The sequence below is a fragment of the Carettochelys insculpta genome, chromosome 2 (assembly GCF_033958435.1).
Source record: "Carettochelys insculpta isolate YL-2023 chromosome 2, ASM3395843v1, whole genome shotgun sequence".
Taxonomy (NCBI): domain Eukaryota; kingdom Metazoa; phylum Chordata; order Testudines; family Carettochelyidae; genus Carettochelys; species Carettochelys insculpta.
Genome location: NC_134138.1, coordinates 90,500,183 through 90,522,624, shown reverse-complemented (window position 1 = coordinate 90,522,624; position 22,442 = coordinate 90,500,183). Strand labels below are relative to the sequence as shown.

Genomic DNA, 22,442 nt, shown 5'->3' with positions numbered 1-22,442 from the left:
AAGTATACTAGCTATAACTAACTATAAATACAAATACACCACTAAACTAAGAAATGGATGGATGGATGATTGCTTTGTCTTGATGACAAGAGAGAGAGAAGAAGATACTGTTCTCCACCACTTATGCCATCACTAAGGAATATGAGGAAATGTAGGGTGCATGAGCACAACACAGATATGCTGGCCAAAAGGCTCTATGCTCAAGGGCAGGAGGTACACACACATCATTAGTGGAATATGCACGTGGAAAAAAATCACTCAAAGATGAAAATGAGATTCTCAGGGCTAAATTTCAAAACTAAATTTTCTGTATCTTTTTTCCTGAAGATTATTTAAATACATTATGTAATTATTCAATTATTTTATGATATAATATACTCAGTATCTGAAAATCTGAAGTGGGTATTACCCACAAAAGCTCATTACCTAATAAGTACATTTGCTAGTATTTAAGGTGCTATAGGACTGCTTGTTTTTGGTGAAGCTACAGACTAACATGGCTACTCCCTCTGAGCCTATTTTAAAAAATAAATTATGAAACAAAGATATTTTAATTCTGCTGTAAGTGAAAAGTTCACCACAACTTCAACTGCAGAACTACTAACAATTCCTCCCTACTGTATGACACACAGACTTTTTTTCAGAAAAAGAGCTAGAAATTCTAAAGTTAATTTCTCACCTGGTTTTTCCAGAAGCATTTTTCACAACTTTTCTGAAAGACTGATTTGCAGATGATCTTGTAGACAGAGTTCTGGGGGAAGCACGAACAAAACTGGATGGAGGTGTCTTGGGGATCTTCTTTACTAAATGTGTGACCCACTTCTTCTGTTCATCCTGACAGGATGCCAACAACAACATATCTCTTGCTGAAGTTACATCATAACTCACTATAAATAAGAAAAGAATGAGAACTACTCATTGAAAAACTACAAAAATTCATCAACAACTTTGTTACGATAATCATGCTGCTGAAAGACTGCTGGAATCTGCATACCTAACTTCTTTTTTTTTTTAATTGAAATGGGTTTTTATTTGTCAAACACATATTAAATATAAAGGAAATAACAGAAATTACATATAAAACTATGCAAACCTCTCTATATTAATATAAAGAGAAGTTACTCACTGTAGTAACAGTGGTTCTTCGAGATGTGTCCCCGTGGGTGCTCCACAACAGGTCTCGGGCTCGCCTGGCACCGCAGATCGGGAATCTTCCAGCAGTTTCTCCTGGATCGCACATGCGCCGGCGCGCGCTGCCCCCCTGCACGCCCCTGGCCGCGTGCGCAATCCAGTCCCTGCCAGTTCCTTGACCAACCACCTCGGATGCTCCTGAAAAACACTAGACAGAGATCCGAAGCGGGGAGGATGGGCGGGTGGTAGAGCACCCACGGGGACACATCTCGAAGAACCACCGTTACTACGGTGAGTAACTTCTCTTTCTTCTTTGAGTGTCCCTGTGGGTGTTCCACAATAGGTGACTACCCAGCAGTAACCCAAGTAAGGAGGTGGGTAATCGGTTTATGTGCAGCTTGCCCCCGAGAGGACTGCTGTCGAGAGACGGGTATCCTCTTTGAATACCCAAGGCAGGGCATAATGCTTGGCGAAGGTGTCGTAGGATGACCAGGTCGCCGCTCTACAGATGTCTTTTAACGCGATGCCCTTGAAGGAGGCTGTTGACGCCACCACCGCCCTGGTGGAGTGAGCCCAGGGCGGGGCCAGCAAAGGAGTCTTTCGAAGCTCGTAGCACATTTTTATGCAGGACACAATGTACTTTGAGATTCTCTGTGAAGAGAGACCTTCTCCTTCTGACCTGGGAGAGAGAGAGACTAGGAGTCTGTCCGTTTTCCGGAAGGACTTAGTTCTGTCTATGTAGAAGGCCAACGCCCTCCTCACATCCAGGAGATGCAGGCGTGCCTCCTTGCCGGAGCTGTGAGGCTTCGGGTAAAACGAGGGTAAAACTATTGGCTCGTTAAGATTGGACTCCGAAGAGACTTTTGGAACAAAGGCTGGGTGCAGCCTTAAGGTTACCGCCTCCTTTGAGAATACTGTGCAGTGCGATGTTGCCATCACTGCCGCGAGCTCACTCACCCTGCGGGCTGACGTAGTTGCAAGGAGGAAGGTTGTTTTTTTTTATCGTAAGGAGACGTATGGGAACTGGGGCTAATGGTTCAAAAGGTGGACCCGATAGTGTGCTGAGGACCAAGTCCAAATTCCACAATGGTGGAAGCGGTTTCCGAGGGGGGTACAGGTTTACCAGCCCCTTCAAGAACCTGGTAACGATAGGATGGGTGAATACCGTGGGCCCTTCCTCTGTATGCCGAAAGGCTGATATAGCGGCGAGGTGGACCTTTAGCGAGGCTAGAGAAAGCCCGCCTCTCTTGAGGTCCAATAAGTATTCTAGTATTACAGGTATAGGAACGTCAAGGGGAGCTAACTGCTTGGCGGAACACCAGGCTGTGAATCGAGTCCATTTCTGCTTATAAGTCTTCCTGGTGGAGGTCCTTCGGCTACTTTCCAGGACTTGTTGTACTCCCTCCGTGCATGTACTTTCTAAGGAGCTGAGCCATGGATTAGCCATGCTTGTAGGTGCACACCCTGAGGGTGCAGGTGCACTAAGGACCCCTGAGCCTGCGTGAGTAAGTCCGGCGCCACTGGTAGAGGGAGCGGTGGGCGGTCCAACATGCGCAAAAACAAGGGAAGCTATTGGTGCCGATCCCAAGCGGGACTATGGAGTATCATGCGAGCTCTCTCCCGTCTGGCTTTGTGCAAGACCTTGTGGCAAACAGATCGATCTGGGGAAACCCCCCATGTACGAAAAATGCGCCGTAGCAGATCGGAGCGGATCTGCCATTCGTGCGTGATTGCGAAGCGCCTGCTCAGCTGATCTGCTTTCACAGCATGAGCGCCCGGCAAGTACGAGGCTTTCAACGTTATGTTGTTGGCGATGCACCAATTCTACAATTGGACTGCTTCCGCACATAGGGCATGGGATCGTGCTCCTCCTTGTCGATTGATGTAAAACATAGTGGAGGTATTGTCAGTATTGAATCCCGACTACTTTGCCATGCAGGTAATCTTGAAAATGTTTACAGGCGTTGAACACTGCTCTGAGCTCCAGCATGGTTATGTGCAGTGTCTGTTCCACAGGGGACCACAGCCCTTGCGTTACCTTGTCGCCGATGTGCACTCACCACCCTATGTGGGAGGCGGCGGTAGTAAGAAAAATAAAATTTGTGGTTGGTGAAAGGGAACCCCCCACTAGCAGATTCTTGGGGTTTTCCCACCACACCAGGGATCTGCGCACCTCTGTTGTGGGCGACACCACCCTGTGGACAGTGTGGGATGCCGGTTTGTAAACGCTCGCCAGCCAATGCTGCAGGCTTCACATGTGCAACCTGGCATTCTGTACCACAAACATCGCTGCCGCCATGTGGCCCAGCAGCTGTAAGCGCGTTAAGACCGGCACCATGGGCCTGTATGTGATGACTTGCACCAGCGAACTGATGGTGCGGAAGCGGGCGTCGGGTAGGTACACCCTTGCTGTGATAGATTTTATGCGTGCCCCTATGAACTCTATATGTTGTGTGGGTTCGGACTTTGACTTTGCAAGGTTGATGACTAGGCCCAGCGAAGAAAAATGTGTCCGCTGTGACGCGTATCATGCGTGAGAGCTCTGCCTTCAAGGCCCCTTTTAGCAGGCAGATGCCCAGATATGAGAAAAATAAACACCCCCTGTCTGTGCAGGTAGGCTGACACCACTGCCAGGGTTTTGGTAAAGACTCTGGGGGCCGAGGAGAGGCCGAACGGAAGAACCCTGTGCTGGAAGCACTCCTGGCCGACCGTGAAGCAGAGGAAGCGTCTGTGTACCAGGTGGATTGTTATATGAAAGTACACATCTTGTAAGTCGAGTGCTGCAACCCAGTCTCCATTGTCCAGTGCCGTGAGTATCAAGGCAACTGTGATCATCCGAAAACGTTGTTTGCGCAAGTAACGGTTGAGGCCCCGAAGATCTAAGATGGGCCTCCAGTCTCCTGTTTTCTTCTCTGGTAGGAAGTAGCATGAATAAAAATCTTTCCCTGGAATTATTCCGGCACTCTTTCCACCTCCCCTCTGAACATAAGGTGATTCACCTTCGGCTTGAGCCTCGCCTCGTGGCAGCGTCCCTGAGGTGAGGCCTGGTGGGAAGCTTCGCCGGTGGAAGCGACTGGAAAGGGATCGCGTAACCCGTGGCTATGATCTCCAGCACCCATTTGTCTGTGGTGATCTTTTGCCATTGGGAGTGAAACGGTCTGAGGCGATGACGGAACATGAGATGAGAGTGGCATTGACGGAGGGTATTGATAGTGCAGCCCCCGACATACCTGTCAAACTTGTTGCCTTTGGGCCTGACCCGAGGGCGTACGGCTTTGTTGAGAACGTCGCGTAGGAGTTCTGTACCGTTGCTGCTGTTGATAGCGCCCTTGGCCATAGCCCCATTGATATTGAGCACGCTGTGGTTGTAAGCATAGCGTCTTTGCTGAGGATAAAATTTTTCCCTCCTGTATGGGGGAGTATAAATGCCCAAGGTTCTAAGTGTAGCACTCGAGTCCGTACTGGAGTGAGGGACCGAGTCGGTTGAGTCTGCAAACAGCTTTTATGTATCAAAGGGAAGGTCCATGATCTTCGCCTGTAGGTCCCTCGGGATACCCAACGTCTGGGGCCAGAATTCTCTACGCATGACCACTGCTGTAGCCGTAGAACGTGCTGCCGTGTCCGGGGCAATCTGGACTCCCGTCCGCAATGCTGCGTAGCCCTCTTGAATAATCACCTTTAACACCGGCTTTCTGTCTTCCAGAAGTGAATCCATGAGGGGAGTAAGCCTGGAGTAATTATCAAAATTATGGTTTGCTAGGTGTGCCCATAATTTGCCACTCTCAATAGCAGGGTAGAAGAGGAGTATACCTTCCTGCCAAACAGCTCTAGCTTCTTAGCATCTTTGTCCGATCCCCCCGATTTGTACTGAGAAGCCTTTGACCTCTGCTGGGACGACTCGACCACCAAAGAATTTGATTGTGGGTGACTGAAGAGGAACTCTATGCCCTTTGCCAGGACGAAGTACTTCTTATCTGCTCTCTTGTTCATAGGCGGAACAGAGGCCGGAGTCTGCCATATAGTAATGGCTGACTCCAGAATGGCTTCGTCCAGCGGAATAGCAATTTTGGATGAAGCCGGGGGTCTGAAATTTTCCAGGAGTTTGTGATATTTCTCCTGCACCTCTGCCGTTTGAATGCCTTGCGTGAAAGCCACCCTTTTAAACAGCTCCTGAAACTGTTTAAGGTCATCCGTGGGAGAGACATCCCCGGGGGCCATGGCCTCATCTGGGGAGGATGAGGAGGAACCACTAGGGTAAACCTCCCTTGAACCCTCGGGCTCCTGCGGTCGATGATACACTTGCTCGCTGGAGGATTGTGAAGGAAAGTCTTCGGGTTCTCAAGTTAACTCCCCTTGAGACAACTGTGTTTCCGTCCCCGATCGGGAGTGCCCACGGGGGTATTGAGCGGCCAGGGGGGACCTGCCCCTGGGTGTAGGCCTGTGGTGTCTGTGTCCAGCATGATAAGGACGACCATGGCAGCATGGGCAAGGGTCTAGGGATGGAGACCTGGACCACTCACGGGGTGTGTACCCCCGATGTCTGGGAGAGCGAGACCTCCGCGACGACACAGACAGAGGTGAAACTGGCTTGTGATAGTACTCTAGGGGATCCAATCGCAGAAAGGGTGAAGGTGGCCCAAGCCATGGTGACATTGGTTGGAGGAACAGAGAAGGAGGTTCCGGATGGGCCGGTGGAGACACAGGCCTTCGGTGCGGCGTGTGTATCACAGGGGGAGAGCTTGGTGCTAACAGCAGCGCAGCCCTGTCCGGAGATGGACTGTGGTGCCGGGCTTTTGATTTTGCCTTCCTCCTCCCCTGCGGGGCCGGCACCACCCCCTTCCGTGCCAGGGATCTCGGCCCCGCTGTCAGCGCCACGCTCGGCACCGTCAGCTGCGGTGCCGCACGGGTATCCTCCTCCGGTGCCTGCAGGCTCCGTGCCTGGCGCCCCTGCACCGTTGGTGCCACGGGGGCTGGTGCCACCTGTGGCGGTGCCACTGGGTCCGGCGTTTGCCTTGCTCTAGCTGCCACGCTCTAGGCGCCACGCGTGCCGGCTGTTATATAACTGGAGGCTCAGCCTCTGCCACGTGCGCTGCTGCGCTGCCGCTTGCCTGAGTATGCGGCTGGCGGCTGTGTGCTCCGCCCGTCCTGCTCGCTGCAAACGCTGGCAAGGATCCCTCCGTTTCTGCACCGAGGGGGTCAGAGAAAACTGCCCTCCTCTTATGCAACCCAGAGGGCCCTTCTGGGTGAGGCTCCTCCGGCAAGTCTGGCTGGAGAGCCTTATCAACAAGGGCATTTTACGCCTCATCACTCTGTCCTTCCTGGCCCTGGCTGTGAGCTTAGCACAGTGAGAACACTTCTGGGTAGCCTGTGATTCCCCCAGGCATCGGATGCACTCGCTATGCCCCACAGAGGCCGGCATAGCTTCGCGGCATGACTCACACTTTTTAAAACCTGAAGAGGTCATTGCGGTGAGTCCTTTACTGTTAATAGGGTACTTAGCACTTAATCCGTGCCTTTCCACCCCAAATAGTGATCACCGGCCTGCGGGGCAGCGGGCGGCCTAAATGGCCTTCACATCCGCTCTTCTCTTCTCCGCTCCTCTCTTTTTCTTTTTCTTTTTCTTCTTTTTTTGCTGATATTCTCTTTGTCTTTGCTTTCTCTCTCTTTTTTTTTTTAATAACCAAAAACAACAAATGACATGTAGAAAAAAAACACTATTTAATCTGACTCTGGCCTTAGCCTGAGTAGATTCCGTCTGCAGCCAATGGCGGCTGAGAAGGAACTGGCAGGGACCGGATCGCGCACGCGGCCGGGGGAGCGCAGGGGGGGCGGCGCACGCCGGCGCATGCATGATCCAGGAGAAACTGCTGGAAGATTTCTGATCTGCAGCGCCGGGCAAGCCCGACACCTATTGTGGAGCACCCACGGGGACACTCGAAGAAGAATCAATATTATGGAAGTCAGCTGTTCTAGCCATAAGGCTACAGTATCCTCTACATCCCCAATGTGTCCCTCTATGAAGATACGGAGAATGATGGAAAGATCCACATGGCAGTGGAGGCGCCTTACCCTGCATATAGTACCCTATAATCATGCTCTGACCTCCTGCAGCAAGTGGAAGCAGGAACCATTAGCTTCCTTAATGGCAATGTGCTAGGTGTTCATCATTTTAACTTGATCCTTACCCGTGAAGATTTTACGCAACCTACCATTAATAAATTATTTAGTTTTTGTCAAGCAATTTGAAATATCTGGCTAGAAATGTACAAATAATTGGTTCAAGTTACAAAAACAGAACAGATACAGCTCCTTACCTTTGCATGGAGCAATTAACTCCTCCTTTTTATCTATGTGATCTTTATGGCACTTAACATGGCACTTTCGACATTCCAAGGCAGGGGGTGGCTTAAAGACATGCCAGAGTGGTTTGGCACAGGCCTCACAGTTGGCTGGAAAGTGGTATAACGTAGGAATAAATTCATGACCTTTGTGATTTAAAAAATTTGTTTTCTCCATTGTTTGTGCTGGGTCTGCTTCTAAATCTTTCCTGCATTCACCTTCATTGGCATACAGAATCTGAGCAAAATTAAAAAAGACATATTGGAAAATCTTTTATAATAGACAAATTGTATAGATTTTTAAAAATTATTTAGGTTCCTGTTACCTGGAATATTTTAGGGATTTCCTCAGTTTCTGCTCTATATACATCTCCTTGGGTTACCGGTCGGACATGAAATAGTTTACTGAAATTACAGAAGCAAAATTTGGAAAGTCATAACAGAGAATACATGAAATATCTTTATTAAACTACTCTAGATATAGATTGGTGGCACAATTTTATCACTCTAACTTCATGGGAAGAGTCTTTATTAATGCAAGTTATCCCATTGATATCAAGGCTGTAGCATGGATTTAACAATGTGTTTATAATAGTTTGATCCTTCCTGTACAAGGAACACCAAAACATGTAATACAGGAAGAGAATAATTATATTAAGTATGCATTATCTAGTACTGTATATTTATTTGTGAAAACAGGAGGGAATTTTAAGAATCTCCAAGTAAGACCATGAGGCCTAATTCACTAGTGTTTGCATTTTGATAATCTTGGATTAAGACTATCTGAAGTACAAAGCACTTTGATACTGGGCTAGACCACTGTTTCTCAAAGTGGTTGGCTGTGAATGCCCGGATGGTCATGTAGACCATCAGGACAGTTATGAGACACAGTAAATTTTATTGCAATTGAAAACAAAGACGACCTCACTCCCCTTCCTCCCCATGTCTCTGCACCCTGTCAACATTTCAGTACACACAAAACAATTCACAGATGTGTTGTCTCCGATACATTTTTGCGCTTTTATATTAAATGTAAGGTGGTTGTAAAAAGTTTTTATGTCAAATAAGAAGGTGACAACCTGAAAAGGTTGAGAAACTCTGAGCTACATCAAACCTGATCCTTGCTCAGATATATAAAGAAGAGCAGGTGATGATGGGCCCATGGCTCTAGAACAAAGAAGCTTTTCCCTCACCGTTGTGTCCCTGACAAGGGCCCTGCACAATTGCACTTCTTCTATTTAATGGACATAAGAACTGGTCCCTCAGTGCAGCTCAGGGAGCACAAGTCAACTTAAAAAGATCAGGCAGGGTCAGGGAGTCAGGGCCATGGCTTCTCATTCTCCTTCCCTACAGACCTGACTGGTCACAGAAAAAATAGAATACTGCCATCATACAAACATGCAGGGCAGCATGTGTGTGTTCCTGTGCACTTTAAGGGATGATACGGCTCTACACTAGCCTTACTACAGACAAATGGCTAATCCAATTTTTGTCACATTATTATGTAGTTAATGTTTCCTTTATATATTATCAAAACAAGACACTGGACAGAGTCAATTTTTTTTGTCAAGATCCACATTTCTTGATCAAAGTATAGTTAAGGCTGGAGACTCCAGAGAAAACAGTACAAACAACAATAAGTAAATAAAAAGATTTCAAGGCCCATTCAAAAGTATCTGACCATCTGAATTTGGCTCATGGCCCGTGTATTAACCTCTTGAGCACCAGAAATTGTCACTGAATGTCTACATGTTAAGAGACTAGAAATAAAATACTTCAGCATATCCTGAAGCAGGACAGATAAACATTCATCTTCAAAAGGCCAAAGCAGCCTCAAGGTTGTTTACTGCATCTTGATTCTGAGTCTTCAGATTTGTTTTTCTACCCCCTTTTTTTTTTTTAAAATCACAAATTAACAGGAGCATCACTTACTCAATATCTAGTACCATGGATGGATTGGACTGGTCCTTGTCCTTTTCATCATTATAGAACAAAATCTTTTTACTGCTTACCACAACATACTGTAAAAAGGAAAGGGGAAAAGGTTATTTTTATGTACCAATAACTAGTTTTTCACAACGAACCTCTGAACTACCTCACTATTCAGAGATGTGCTAGTAGCTTGACTGGATTGGTTGAAACTTCTAGAATTAGTGACCCCTGGATACTCCAAGGCACTCCTTCCTTGAAACATTTTGAAGGTGAGGCAATAGAAAGGAGTAAGATGCTCTCAGCTATGTCTGTTACATCCACATTTAATTCTACAGACTACTAGTAACTCCAGGAAGTTTCTGAGGAACTAAAGAAGTGGGGAAAATAGGAAGTAGCATAAATATGCAGAGACTTGACTTGAAGAACTGTTACTGGCAAGGATTTCACATCTTTCAGAAGGGGGCTTCTCCACAAAAAGCCCTAGTTATTTCAATAACTGTCAATTTGTCGTTCCCTGCCAGATGGAGAGCCACACTTCCAGAGGGCCATTTTCTCACTACAAAGTTGCAAGGAGTGGATCTTTCCTCAATCACTGACACAGCATGTAGCCATGAAATTTGTCAGTGGCTGCCGTACTACACATCCTTGAATCCAAGGGATAAATTACTTCAGAGTTCAATTAGCCGCCACAGCTCCACAGTTGAGCTCCTTCCAGTAACCTTGGGCTGAAGCACTAGCAGTGAATGCTCCAAGACTGGCAGTATCTGAAACACTCCCTACTGATGGAGCCAAAAGGTGAACAAAACGTTCCTTGTCTCTGACTCCACCAACAGAGTAAGAAGCATGACTTTGGGTAATGTCAGCAACAGCGCCCATTTGGTGTTATTACCAAATTGATGAAAGACACATACACACTAACCTGGAATCTTCCATATAACTTCAAGATCAAGATACCAGGCCACTGACTCTCACCCAATTATGGCCACCAGGCTGTAAAATCCATATGACCTTTGACAATATTAGGGTATTTCTTGAGATTGAGTACGGGTTCGAAGGAAGGTTCTGCTGTTTTTTCTCCCCTACTGGCATTACAGAAGTGATAGGCACTTAAAGCAAGGGCATGTGAAGTAAGATGTTGCTAACTGGACACAACATTGTGAAAGCTATTCCTTCCCTCTGCATCCAGTCAAAGCACTGCTACAGTTCAGTAGGGACACCCTGCAAATTGTAGCTATGCAAGCAGTTATCAAAACTACCCTATCCCGGGGGACTGTCTTGGTTACATCAATTTTGCAGCCCACTGAAATGAAGGAGGGCCATTCTTGCAGCCCACTCACTAGCCTGCCCTTGGAGACTGTTTTGGTTAAAACAATCTTGCTGTGTCCTGAGATGAATGAGGGCCACAAAGGTGTCTCACTCACTAGTCTAGTCTGCCCTTCACTGTCCAAGAGATTTCCATTGATCCAGTTGAACTACTGGCACACTCACTCAGAAAAGAAACAGGATTTTTGTGTACAGGATCTAGCACAGTTTTGTAGAAGAATCCCCTACTGAAAGTTGGCAACTTAATAGAGGATGGTCCCTGTGTAAGTCTTAAATAAACTTGGCAGCAGTGTTCCCTCAGCTTGGAGTGCTTGGGTGACTGCTGAGCAGAGAAGCAGCAGCACTGGGGTGGGAGGAGGGCAGCCCGCTCAGCGCTGCCCTGTGTCCCTTTGTGTGAGTGCAGCCAGTGGGCTCCTGTGCTCTCCCACCCAGCATGAGCTACTCTCTATTATCCAGAATATTTGATCATCAGGCAACCTCCTGGTCCCATGGATGTCAGACATCAAAGAATTTACTGTATTAATATTGATGTATGCTTAAAGAATTCTATTCAGAGATAATCACAGAGAGGTAGCTATGTTAATCTGTATTCTAGCAAAACAAAAAAGCAGTCATGTAGCACTTTAAAGACTAACAAAATCATTTGTTAGGTGATGAGCAAGTTTACTTTCATCAGAACTTCCAGATCCCACTAAAGCTCATCACCTAATAACTGATTTTGTTAGTCTTTGAAGTGCTACATGACTGCTTGTTTGTTTTCTATTCAGAGATGGCAGGGTGGGAACAAGGGGGAATGTTTTCATACCTGCTTTTTCCAGCCATATCGTTTTATATTTCCTTTGTTTGGTACTGAAAGCCAACCCTCAATTCTTGACTCTGGTTTAAAAAACATACAAATTGAAGCCTTTTAACGTATTATATTATAACAATACTATAACAAAACGCATTTGACTTCATGCGGCAATAGGCAATTACCCAATAGATCAGCAAAGCAAGAATTAAAAGAATACCTAAATAAAACAGGGATATAAGCATTTGTATTTCATGCTTTGCCACAAACTAACATTTTATGTCCACACAGCTATTGCAGAAAAGGTATCAAGCTGTCTTCTAGGCTAATATCTAATACTTTAAAAAAAAAAACAAAAAAAAAAAAAAAACACAACTAGCCAGATAGGATGCTTTGGTTTGAAAAGTATGTTGCAGCTTGAATGGCAAATAATTAAAAGTTTCAAAATAAATTCGATTTAACATTCAGAGTGGCTGTATGAAAATATTTAGCAGACAGATGCTGCAAGTGAAACAAACCAGAGCCACGATTTACAAAACACAAAGAGCGCACAAGAAAGCAAGCAAAAGTATGCAAGTGTCCCATTACTCACAGAAGATAAGAACAGAAGATAAATAAATAAGGAATGCAGGAAGAATCAACTAGATATAGAGAATAAGAAACAGGTATTTTATTTGTTTTTCAAAGGACAATTTTATGATGAGTATTTTGATAATATATTTTCCTACAACAAAGTTACTAAATAAACCATTATTTGGATAAAATGGTAAAATTATGAGATTTCCTGCCTCAAGACTTAATATTTATTGCCTCATTTTGGCTATCACTCTAGAAAATGTTAGCTAGTTGATATTCTGAATTTATTTCTACAGTTTGGAATGCAATTTTAAAAATATGTATAAAACTGAATAGTCGTGAAATGCTGTCTTGCATTCAACTGAATTTAAATGACAATGACAGACGACAAATCACAAACTCTATTATAATTACCTAAGTATAGTTTTATAAAAGGAAAACAAATACCACAATAGTAGTTTATTTAAAAAAAAAAAGTTGCCAGAGAACAGTAACAAATGTGTACATTAATCATTCACCCATTATGATGAATTTGATGAAAGTAAGACTAACAGGAGTATTTCAATACTCCAAGAACATGAACTAAACAAATTAACTACAACTTTCTGTCTGGGCTACGTCTACACAAGTAACCTCTGTTGAAAGAAGTCACTGTCAGAAGAGATTTCCCGGCAGAACTTCTGTTGACAGATTGCATCTATGCATAAAAGCGGATCGAAAGAGCAATCCGCTCTGCTCAACAGAGAGCAGCCAGACTGCCAGGCCCTCTCTTGACAGAATGGCTGACAAAGCTCTGCAAACAGGGCTGCCCAGTGAACCGGAAGTCATGTGTGTTGACAAAAGGGCCCCTGAGTGTCTAAACAGCTGTTTTGTCGACAGAACACCATCAAGAGAGGCATTATACCTGAACAGGGAGAGAGATAATGCTGCTGACGGATGTGCTGGGTTTTGCCGACAAAATGTTGACAAAGTGCATTTTGTATGTACACGCTCTGTGGTTCTTCCCCAACAAAAGCCCAGTTTTCCCAGGAAAAGCCTCTCATGTAGCCTGTACGTTTCTCCAATAAATACCATCACTATAGGGATAATTCCAAAAAGCAGTTCTTCAGATTTAGTCATGAAAAATTAATGCACTGCTCTAAAAATATACCCAATATTTTCCCAGACAAAATTCATATATTTTGTTGACAAAAATTAGGAAGGGATTTGTCATCCTAATCTTCTAGAAGGAAAACTTATTCTGCAGTGAAATGGTAACATTCCTTGCCTTAATGCCTATTTAATAAAATCGTTATTTACTTTGAACTGGGTTTATCAATCATTGGAAATCTCTTCAACTCTCTCCTCAACATTCTACAGCAGGGATAGGCAACAATTTTTGATTTTGGGGGGGGGGGGGGGGGGGAATTCCAAAATACTGGTAGGTGGTCAAGGGCTGCACTTTACAATGGAGGATGTGTGGGGTCTGGGCTGGAGGTGGGTGCAGAAGGAGTTTGGGGTAGAGGATTGGGATGTAAAAGGGAGTTGGGGGTCTGAGAGGGAAGGGAGTTTGGGTGAAGGCAGAAGTTGTGACCTGGGGTGGAGGGGAATGGGTTTGGGTGATGACACGGGGTAGGCAGTTGGAGTGTGGGAGGAGGTGGGGTTCCAGAGGCAGGATCTGACCAGGAGGTGCTTAGCTAGGTGGCTCCTGGCCAACAGCCCTCTGAAGCAGGCTCCTTGCCTGATGCAGCCCCAGAGACTGGTCAAACCTGCTCCCCATGTGTCTCTGCTCCAGGCACCAACAGAAACAGGGAACTCATGTGCTGCTCCTGCCAACCCAACAAAATATCTGAGCTCCTATTGGACAGAAAGCAGAAGCCAGCCAATAGAAGCCAACAGATTTTTGCTGGGGGGGGGAGGGGGCAGTATGCAACACCTCCTCCTCCCCTGGGGGCCCAGAGCAGAGAGCAACATGGAGCAGAAAGCTGCTTAAAGCAGAGTGGGTGGAACAGCCTCTCACTACTTTAAACATCTTCCTGCTGTGTGTCTGAGGTCCCTGTGGGACAGTCTGGATACAATGGCTTGGAGGGATGGATTTGGCCTGCAGGACAGATTTGGACACCCCTACTCTACAGATATTTCCTAAACCACTTTGAAAAATGCAGAGTCATTAAAATTTTGGAATTCAGAATGGCAAACTGCATCCTAGTATTACTCTTTTGCTATCAGGAATGTGTATGTAAAAGCCAAGGAAGTGCCCTTTTCTCTGCTTCTCACATCAAATGTATACACATATATTAAAGAGGCAAAATAAACTACTCTGACTCAACATTCAAGAACTTCCTAGCAAGGAATACATTTTCCTTCCTGTCTTCAGAAGTCCCACTTAACAAGTTTCTTCAGTTTTGACATATATTGTTCCTGCGGTGTTCTCAATTATGCAAAAATTAGCAGAATGAAAATTGGCATAATTTCAGAAAATGTGAAAAAATTGTAGAGACTCAATCCTAAGCTGCAAAATAGCGGAACGGCTCTCATGAAGTGGTTCCCAAAAAAAAACAAAAAAAGACAAAGTGCCTGAGATAGTTAAGGCTCTTTCAAACTTCTCAAATTCCCCAGAAAAAGCTGCTATTTCCAATTGTTTTGAAGAAGCTTGACATCTGAGGTTCGGCCCTAAAGGACAATGATGAGCACGCTACAGAGTTCCTCTGGTTCAGCAAGTTGTTTGAGTCCTGTGTCAAAGCAAGAACTAGAGAAAGAATGGGACATTTACAATGTCGCACTGACTGAACATTGAATTGGTTGCTCTTTTCTGTGCACCCACTGACAGATCTGTTGCAGTGTGCAAAGTACATTTGTACAGAGAATGGTTTTCAAGCTATAAGAAGCACCTTGGAACTGAAGATATGTGCTTCTCAATATCCTGCTTTTCTAGAAGGCTCAATATTCTTTGGTATCTAATGGACTCTTGAAGGAGTATTCATTCCCTCTGAATTACAGACACTGATTGTATCACATGGATTTGTTTAAACTTCCGTTTGTTGTCATGTTTTAATTTAACTGATTTGCCAGGTAACTTAACCAACATAACTGTAAATGCAGACCTAGTCATTCCAAAACATTTGTGAAATATCTGGGGTTACCCTGAAGAAGTAATTCAGAAAATATGGTATATCTGGGCCAATGTGGAATAAACATCTCGTGATTGTGCTGAATCTACCTTCATTTTAAGAATGCTTTACAGGTACATGGCAATGAATAACAGAATAGTTTATGCCAATCTGAACAGAAATAAACCATCTTGATGCAAACATACCTCTTCAGTCCTTCCTTACCAAATTAGGTAGGATATGGTAGTCACATTTTTTGACACAAGGGTAAGATGGTGTTGCTGAAAGACTAGCTGAAAGGGAATGAGTTAAAGCAAGCTACCCTCAACTTAAGAAAATTAACATTGCTTTGCCTTTCTTCCCAGGCTCAATGTTCCAAAGCCAAGAAGCGCTTTCTTCTTTCTATGGTGCTGTCCAATATGAATACTGCTCTAGATTCATACCTTCAGCAAAATGCCCTTCAAGAATCATTCTTGATTTATTTGTTAAAATGAATACACTAACCAACTGAAGAACTATTATTTTCAATTCCATAGTATATTTTGTATTTTCATAGTGTATTTTGCTGAGATACATTTGAGTGTTTTATGATCAAGCAACCCCAGTGTAGGTGCACCAATTTGCAAAGCCATCAATTCACGGACATTTAAAAAGGTTTGGATTGTGAGTCTCATGTAGTCTCAGATCTTAGAAGTCACAGTTAAATGTGCTCAGTTTGTTTTGGAAGAGGTACAAAATATCATAAACTGAGTCCACCACTACCCCCCAGACAGAGATTTCTGGATTATGTTCCAGGACAGTGGTTGATCACTTTTGTTGATCACAAATGCATGTTCATAGACAGAGTTAGAACCAGAAGCGTGAAAAGTACCCAAAAAGTTATTTGAGTAAAAGTACCGCTGTTGGAAGTGGGGTGTGAAGGGGTCTACTTTAGTACAAGTCACAGGTGTCCCTCTGGAAAACTGTGTGTGTGTGTGTGTGTGCGCGCGCGCGCACGTGCATGCCTACCATTATCTAAAATACTACTGATGACAAAAGTGTTACTCTTATTTACTGGTATTTAGATATATTTTGCTGTGGTGTACTCATTTTAAAGTCACATGACAAGCATATTTATATTAAAATTATACCACAGTATATAAAAATAAGCCAAATAACAATACCTATGGGCATTTTACCGCATAGTATATTATTACTGAATGTTATTCTGTATCAAAAACAGATCTTGTATACAGATCCAGCATAACAGAGATCAGGTTATTATCTTCCAGTGCCACAAAAAGTAAATAAATATCCACAACAGCAGTTCTCAAACCGCAGGCCATGAACTACATGTTCATGGTTTGCAAAGGGATGGTTAGTAACATGATGCTCTCTTCATTTTCATCAGCTGAATCACAGCATATAGTTAACTATGCATTTAAATGCATTAAATATTTTGCAGAGTCAATTGTCATTGCCACTATGATGCTATGTGAACTAGAGGAGGGGTGGTCCATTAAGCAATTCTGAATTACAATATGGTCCACATTTTGAAAAGATTTGAAACTCCTCATTTACAACAGATATGGCTGTGTCTACACTACAAAAATAACTTCAAAGTAAGCAGCTTCAAAGTTGAGCATCTACACGCACACCCTAGTTCCAAGTTAAATTTCAAAATACAGCACTACTCTATTCCCAGGAATGGAGTAAGGACTTCGAAGTTGGGCTCCCTTCCCAAAGTTAACTTTGAAGTAAGGGAAAATGTATGTAGACTCTCTGCTTGCTACTTCAATGTAGTGCCTAATTCTGAAGTTAGTTCCTAGTGTAGACACAGCAATATCACATCTATTATATTCACACAGCACAGCAACAATGAGAGATGTAAAGAATGTGTCTTTCACTGAATAGAAGTGATGGCTCAAAACCAAGAGGACTGATTTCACATGGAATGAAGACAACTGTTCTCTATAACCTGCATTGAGGACTTCAACAAAAGAATAAGTAAATATTTTAAAAAACAATAGTTAAAATAATGAACAGGGGATGCAGAAAAGGTAATGGAAAGTCATTTTAAAAGATACTTTGATGATAAATTATTTAAAGGACAGAAGGACCACCAATTCAGAACACTAATTGTATATAGAAAAGACAAGTTGTCCAAATGAATAATTTTCTTACCAGTAAGGTTTCCATCAGTTTCGTCTGGCTGGAGACTAGCAACACTGGTAGAGTCCATTCCTTGCTGAAGGTCCAAAATTTTACTACGCAATTGTTCTATATCACTTTCTTTACTATCCAATTGCATCTGAAGCTCATTCCTATAGGTTGACTCTTCTGCTAGTTGCTGTATTTACACACACACAATAAATATACGATCCAAAGAGAATATAAAAACAAAATACTAATCAATTATGATGGATTACAAGAGTTCAGTAAATCTTTGGATTAAGTTTGATAACATTACTTCATAATCTTTTAATATTGTATTACAACAATAGAATTCTCTGAAATGGTTTGAACTTTTGTTTGAAACTAAAATATGCTACATAATCAGCCCAGATATCAAGGATGTGGGGAAATACATTAAATTAGGAAATAGTTTGATTAATTTCACTAATGTGGTCTTAAAAATACCACCAAATATTAAATCAAGTCATTAAAAAACTAAATTGGAAGCAATAACATTTTTCAAAAGTTGTCATAAAGCAAGTTAAAGATTACATAAGGGCATTTTTATACCAGCAAACACCAATTTACAAACAAACTACTGTAAACTGGCTTGCAAAAAATGTAAACTAAAATATCTGTGTCATTTTTTTCCACACTGTTCAGACAGTCAATGCATGGTGTCTGATTTGTTCCCTGATAATTGTCACAATGAAATGGGTCTATAAAGAAGATGTTACTGTATTAGAAAAATGTAAGTACAACGTTTTAGATAGAAAAAAATGTATTTTGTTATGTATGTATATATAAATGTATATATATATGGACCCTAACAGTTACTGTTTGCACTCTCTCTTTGGATTGAATCACAGACTACCATGAAAAAGGAAAAGGTCTTACTGCTTGCATTTCATTGAGCTCCTTCTGGTATTTCACTACCATCTGATTGTATTTCTCTTTTTCTTGATTAAGCTCCAGTTGTAGCTTTCGGTTTTCCTTTTCTTTTTTCCTCAAATCTTGTACGTTAGCTTTCTTTCTGTCTATTTTAAAATCTTTCCGATTCATTATCTCAGCCAATTTGTTCACAGCCTGCACAAAAAAGTAAATGAATTGAATAAAAGTTATTGGTTTAGAAGTACAATAAAAGAGAAAGATCACTGGAGTAACAGAAATCCATCTTATATCTCCACATGACTTCATATAGAATTCTGTTTTTCCTATCTCCTTGATACTACTGCTATCAAAATGATGTCTAAAATACATATATTTCAGTAAGAAAAAGAAATGAGAAAAAAATATATATGACAATTTTTAAATAACCTGAGACTATCTTAAAAATGCATGTGCATATCTCAGATCATTACAGAAGTGAATGACCTGCCTACAGAAAAGCTCCTATGAACATTCATCCATGGGTCTGATCCTGCAAACCCTTATCCTCTAGAACATTCCTTAGTCAAGCAAAAAGTTGACAGAATCAGAACCTGTTTTTAGCTGTAAACTACAGCTATGCAAATTTAAGATTTATAGATCATTATTAAAACAAATTTCAAAATGAGTAATTGATTTAAATTTGAAAGCTATTTTAATATACCACAATGAAGTCAAAATGCTCACATTAAACATCTACAAATACATACCTGTGTTTTAAGAGTTCTTTCAGTGCTAAGATTCTTCTCATAATGCATTCTAATACTGTTGATTTCCTCCTCTTTTTTCAATTTAAATTCTGTTTGAAAAAATAACATTAACCTATTAAGATACTCATTTTATGGCTAGAAAATAAATTTTAAAGGTCATTCATTTCTCCATACCATATAGGGTTTTTTTTTGTTTTTTTCCCAGTCTTACTGTTCTTTGACTTTGCATACAAACACAGAAATTCTGTAACTAAGACGACCATACATTTAATGACACACTAAGAAAAATGCAGGAATAAAAGAGAAATCAAAAGGTGATCTATTCCAGGTCCAGCTCTAATGCAGGACCAAACATATCAGAATATTCCTGACATATTTATCTACACTGTTTTTAAAAAACTCCAGTGATGGGCATTTAAAAAATTCCCTGGACAGAAATTCTTATTTGATAGAAAACTTTTCCAAATATCTAATCTAAATCTCCCTTGTTGCAGATTTAACCCAAAAGCTCCTTGTTCTACCTTCAGTCAACATGGAGAACAATTAACCACTATCCTCTTTATAAAAGCCCTGAACATATTTGAAAAAATTGTCATTGTCCCCCCCTTGGTCTTTTCTCAAGACCTCAACATGCGCCGCCCGCATACTAATGAAGCGCTGAATATGCATTTCAGCACTTCATTAATAAACTTCAAAATGGCCATTTGCGTGGCCATTTCGAAGTTTTTGGCTAGTGTAGACACGGCCTATGTAATGCAGTTTTGAAAAAGACTAATACTGTTCTGGGGTATAGTGTGTTAATATTCAGTCTGTGATCCACTATAGCCCTCACATCCTTTTCAGCCTAACTGCTGCCAAGCCAGTTATCCCCACATTTTGCAGTTGCGCATGTGAGTCTTCCTTCTGAAGAGCAGTACTTTACACTCATCACTAGAGAACTACTTTATTTTAGACCAATTCTCCAACATGTCAAGGTCATTGTGAATTCTCATCTTATCTTTCAAAGTATTTGAAATCACTTCCAGGTGGACCCAGTATTCAAGGTTTGGGTGAATCAAGAATTTACAAGATGCTATTTTCTATCCCCTTCCTAACATACTACTGTACACCAAGCAGAAGTTTTCAGAGAACTACCTGTACTGTCTCCCAGATTTCTTGCTTGGCTGCGAAATGATTACTATATATGTATAACTGAAATCGAATTTACGGATGTTGAATTTCATTAGCTATTTGTTGCCTAAAGGCACCATTTTGTGATATCTCTGTAAGTCTGCATTGGACTTAATGATCATGAATAATTTTGTATCATTTGCAAACTTTTCCACTTCACTGTTCATCCCCCTTTCCAGATCATTTACGAGTATTCTGAATAGCATGGGTCCCAGTACAGATGCTTGTGAGGACACTGCTCTTCATCTTTCTCCATGGTAAAAAAGTGACTAAATAGTTGTTTCCCTATCTGTCAACCAGTTACTTATCCATGAAAGGACCTTCCATCTGATCCCATGGCTACTCAATTACCTCTAAGAATCTTTGATGGGGAACCTTAACCATTTCCTGAAAAGTCAAATATACTCTGTTAACTAGATAATAATTCTCCACATGCTTGTTAACTGCCTCAAAGAATTGGTGAGGCATGGGAAGTATCATTCATCCTACCACACACATCAAATATCTGTGGGATGGGTGGACTGTGATATGGGAAGGTGTTCTGAAAGTTGACATGTCTAAAGTTGCTGTTGAGCATCTCTGTCAATACGGATAGTAAGCAGGCTGCCTGGAGTAAGCTTTTGGTCTGAAATGCTTATGTTTCAGACGTGGCTCATCTATATCTTCAATGTGTCTGCCTACCAGGGCGAAGCTCACCTCTCAACCTTCAAATCTGCTGGTATGTGACACCAGCAAACAAAATGTGATAAATGACTGAAATACAAATTACTTTGTGAATCTAACTATAAAACTACAATAATCTGGACATTAAAGTACAAAAGCTTCTGACTGCATGAGCCACATTCAACCCTGGGTGTCTGCCACATGAGAGACAGACACCATTCTTGATTTTGCTGCAATGACCCTGAGTATTTCTCTGCTAATGTATTTTAAAAATGAAGGAGAAATGCGGTGGTGGTGGCAACTCACAATTGATTGTGTTCTAGGTTTAGAGACTTAGCCAACAATAAAGGTGGCAAAGAGCATGGGAACATAAACACCACACTAAAGGTGTAATTTGAACTCAATATGCTTTTTAGCTCAGGGGATTTGCAGACCTGCCAAAAATAATGGTTTTGGAATGTCTATTATTCTTTCTGTAGAAATCCATTTTTCATCTAACTACAATGAAAAATTCAAAAAGTACTCAAAAGTTTACATTAGCTGTGTGCTCTTTTGAAAGAGGAATGCAAATGAGGGCAATCGGAAATGCAAATGAAGCACTGATTTACATATCTTGTGATTTATTTGCATAATCTCTTTTCAGAAGAGATTCTTTTGGGGGGAAAAAAATCAGTGTAGACCAGGGCTCTTTCAAAAAATAAACTCTGTTTTCATAAGACCGCTTATTCCTAAAAAAAAATTGGGAAAACGGGGGTTATTTTTGAAAAAGCCCCAGCCACATTGCTTTTTTTCTTTTGAAAGAATCTCTTCCGAAAAGTGATTATGCAAATGAAAGTGCAAGATATGTAAATCAGTGCTTCATGTGCATTTCTGATTTCCCTCACTTGCATTCCTCTTTGGAAAGAGCAAGAGTAGACACAGCTAACGTGAACTTTTGCTGTCATGATTATCTCTGATATAACATTAAACAACATACTAAATTTTCCAAATCCATGGAAATTTGTGTTGTCATGAAGATTAGCAGACATGGAATACGAAGAAGGTTTGTTTATTTCTGGTCTATGTTTGATATTCTTTCCTTACCTCCTGTTTACCAACATATTCTGATATAAAATTAAGCTAAATGTTACTACTACTACTACTACTACTTATACTTTGTGATCATAAATTCTTCTTTACGTGAAAGGCAGGGATTTTCCATCTCTCTGGCTATGTCTACACTAGCCAAAAACTTCAAAATGGCCATGCAAATGGCCATTTTGAAGTTTACTAATGAAGCACTGAAATACATATTCAGCACCTCATTAGCATGCGGGCGGTTGCGGCACTTTGAAATTGACGCGGCTCGTCCAGAGGGGCTCCTTTTCTAAAGGACCCCAGCTACTTCCAAATCCCCTTATTCCTATCTGCTCATAGGAATAAGGGGACTTCAAAGTAGCTGGGGTCCTTTAGAAAAGGAGCCCCTCTGGACGAGCCGCATCAATTTCAAAGTGCCGCGGCCGCCCGCATGCTAATGAGGCGCTGAATATATATTTTAGCGCTTCATTAGGAAACTTCAAAATGGCCATTTGCATGGCCATTTTGAAGTTTTTGGCTAGTGAAGACACGGCCTCTGTGTACAAATGAAATGGGCTGGGAA

At 42.2% G+C, this 22,442-nt stretch overlaps 1 protein-coding gene across 3 annotated transcripts in view; it reads right to left on the bottom strand.

Annotated features, from left to right (window-relative positions):
• The window catches only part of ROCK1 (Rho associated coiled-coil containing protein kinase 1), a 177,726-nt gene that overhangs the window by 20,428 nt on the left and 134,856 nt on the right, over positions 1 to 22,442 (bottom strand). For 2 of the 3 annotated variants that reach the window (XM_074987345.1, XM_074987346.1), the window contains exons 25-32: positions 18,971 to 19,059; positions 18,231 to 18,419; positions 17,343 to 17,508; positions 11,530 to 11,600; positions 9,402 to 9,490; positions 7,796 to 7,874; positions 7,446 to 7,707; positions 680 to 887 (exon numbers count right to left, since the gene is read on the bottom strand). In XM_074987345.1, coding sequence (XP_074843446.1) covers positions 680 to 887; positions 7,446 to 7,707; positions 7,796 to 7,874; positions 9,402 to 9,490; positions 11,530 to 11,600; positions 17,343 to 17,508; positions 18,231 to 18,419; positions 18,971 to 19,059 — 1,153 coding nt within the window. Of the gene's footprint in view, positions 1 to 679; positions 888 to 7,445; positions 7,708 to 7,795; positions 7,875 to 9,401; positions 9,491 to 11,529; positions 11,601 to 12,106; positions 12,156 to 17,342; positions 17,509 to 18,230; positions 18,420 to 18,970; positions 19,060 to 22,442 lie in introns of those variants that run through there. The other variant, XR_012644448.1, reaches the window with a different exon arrangement.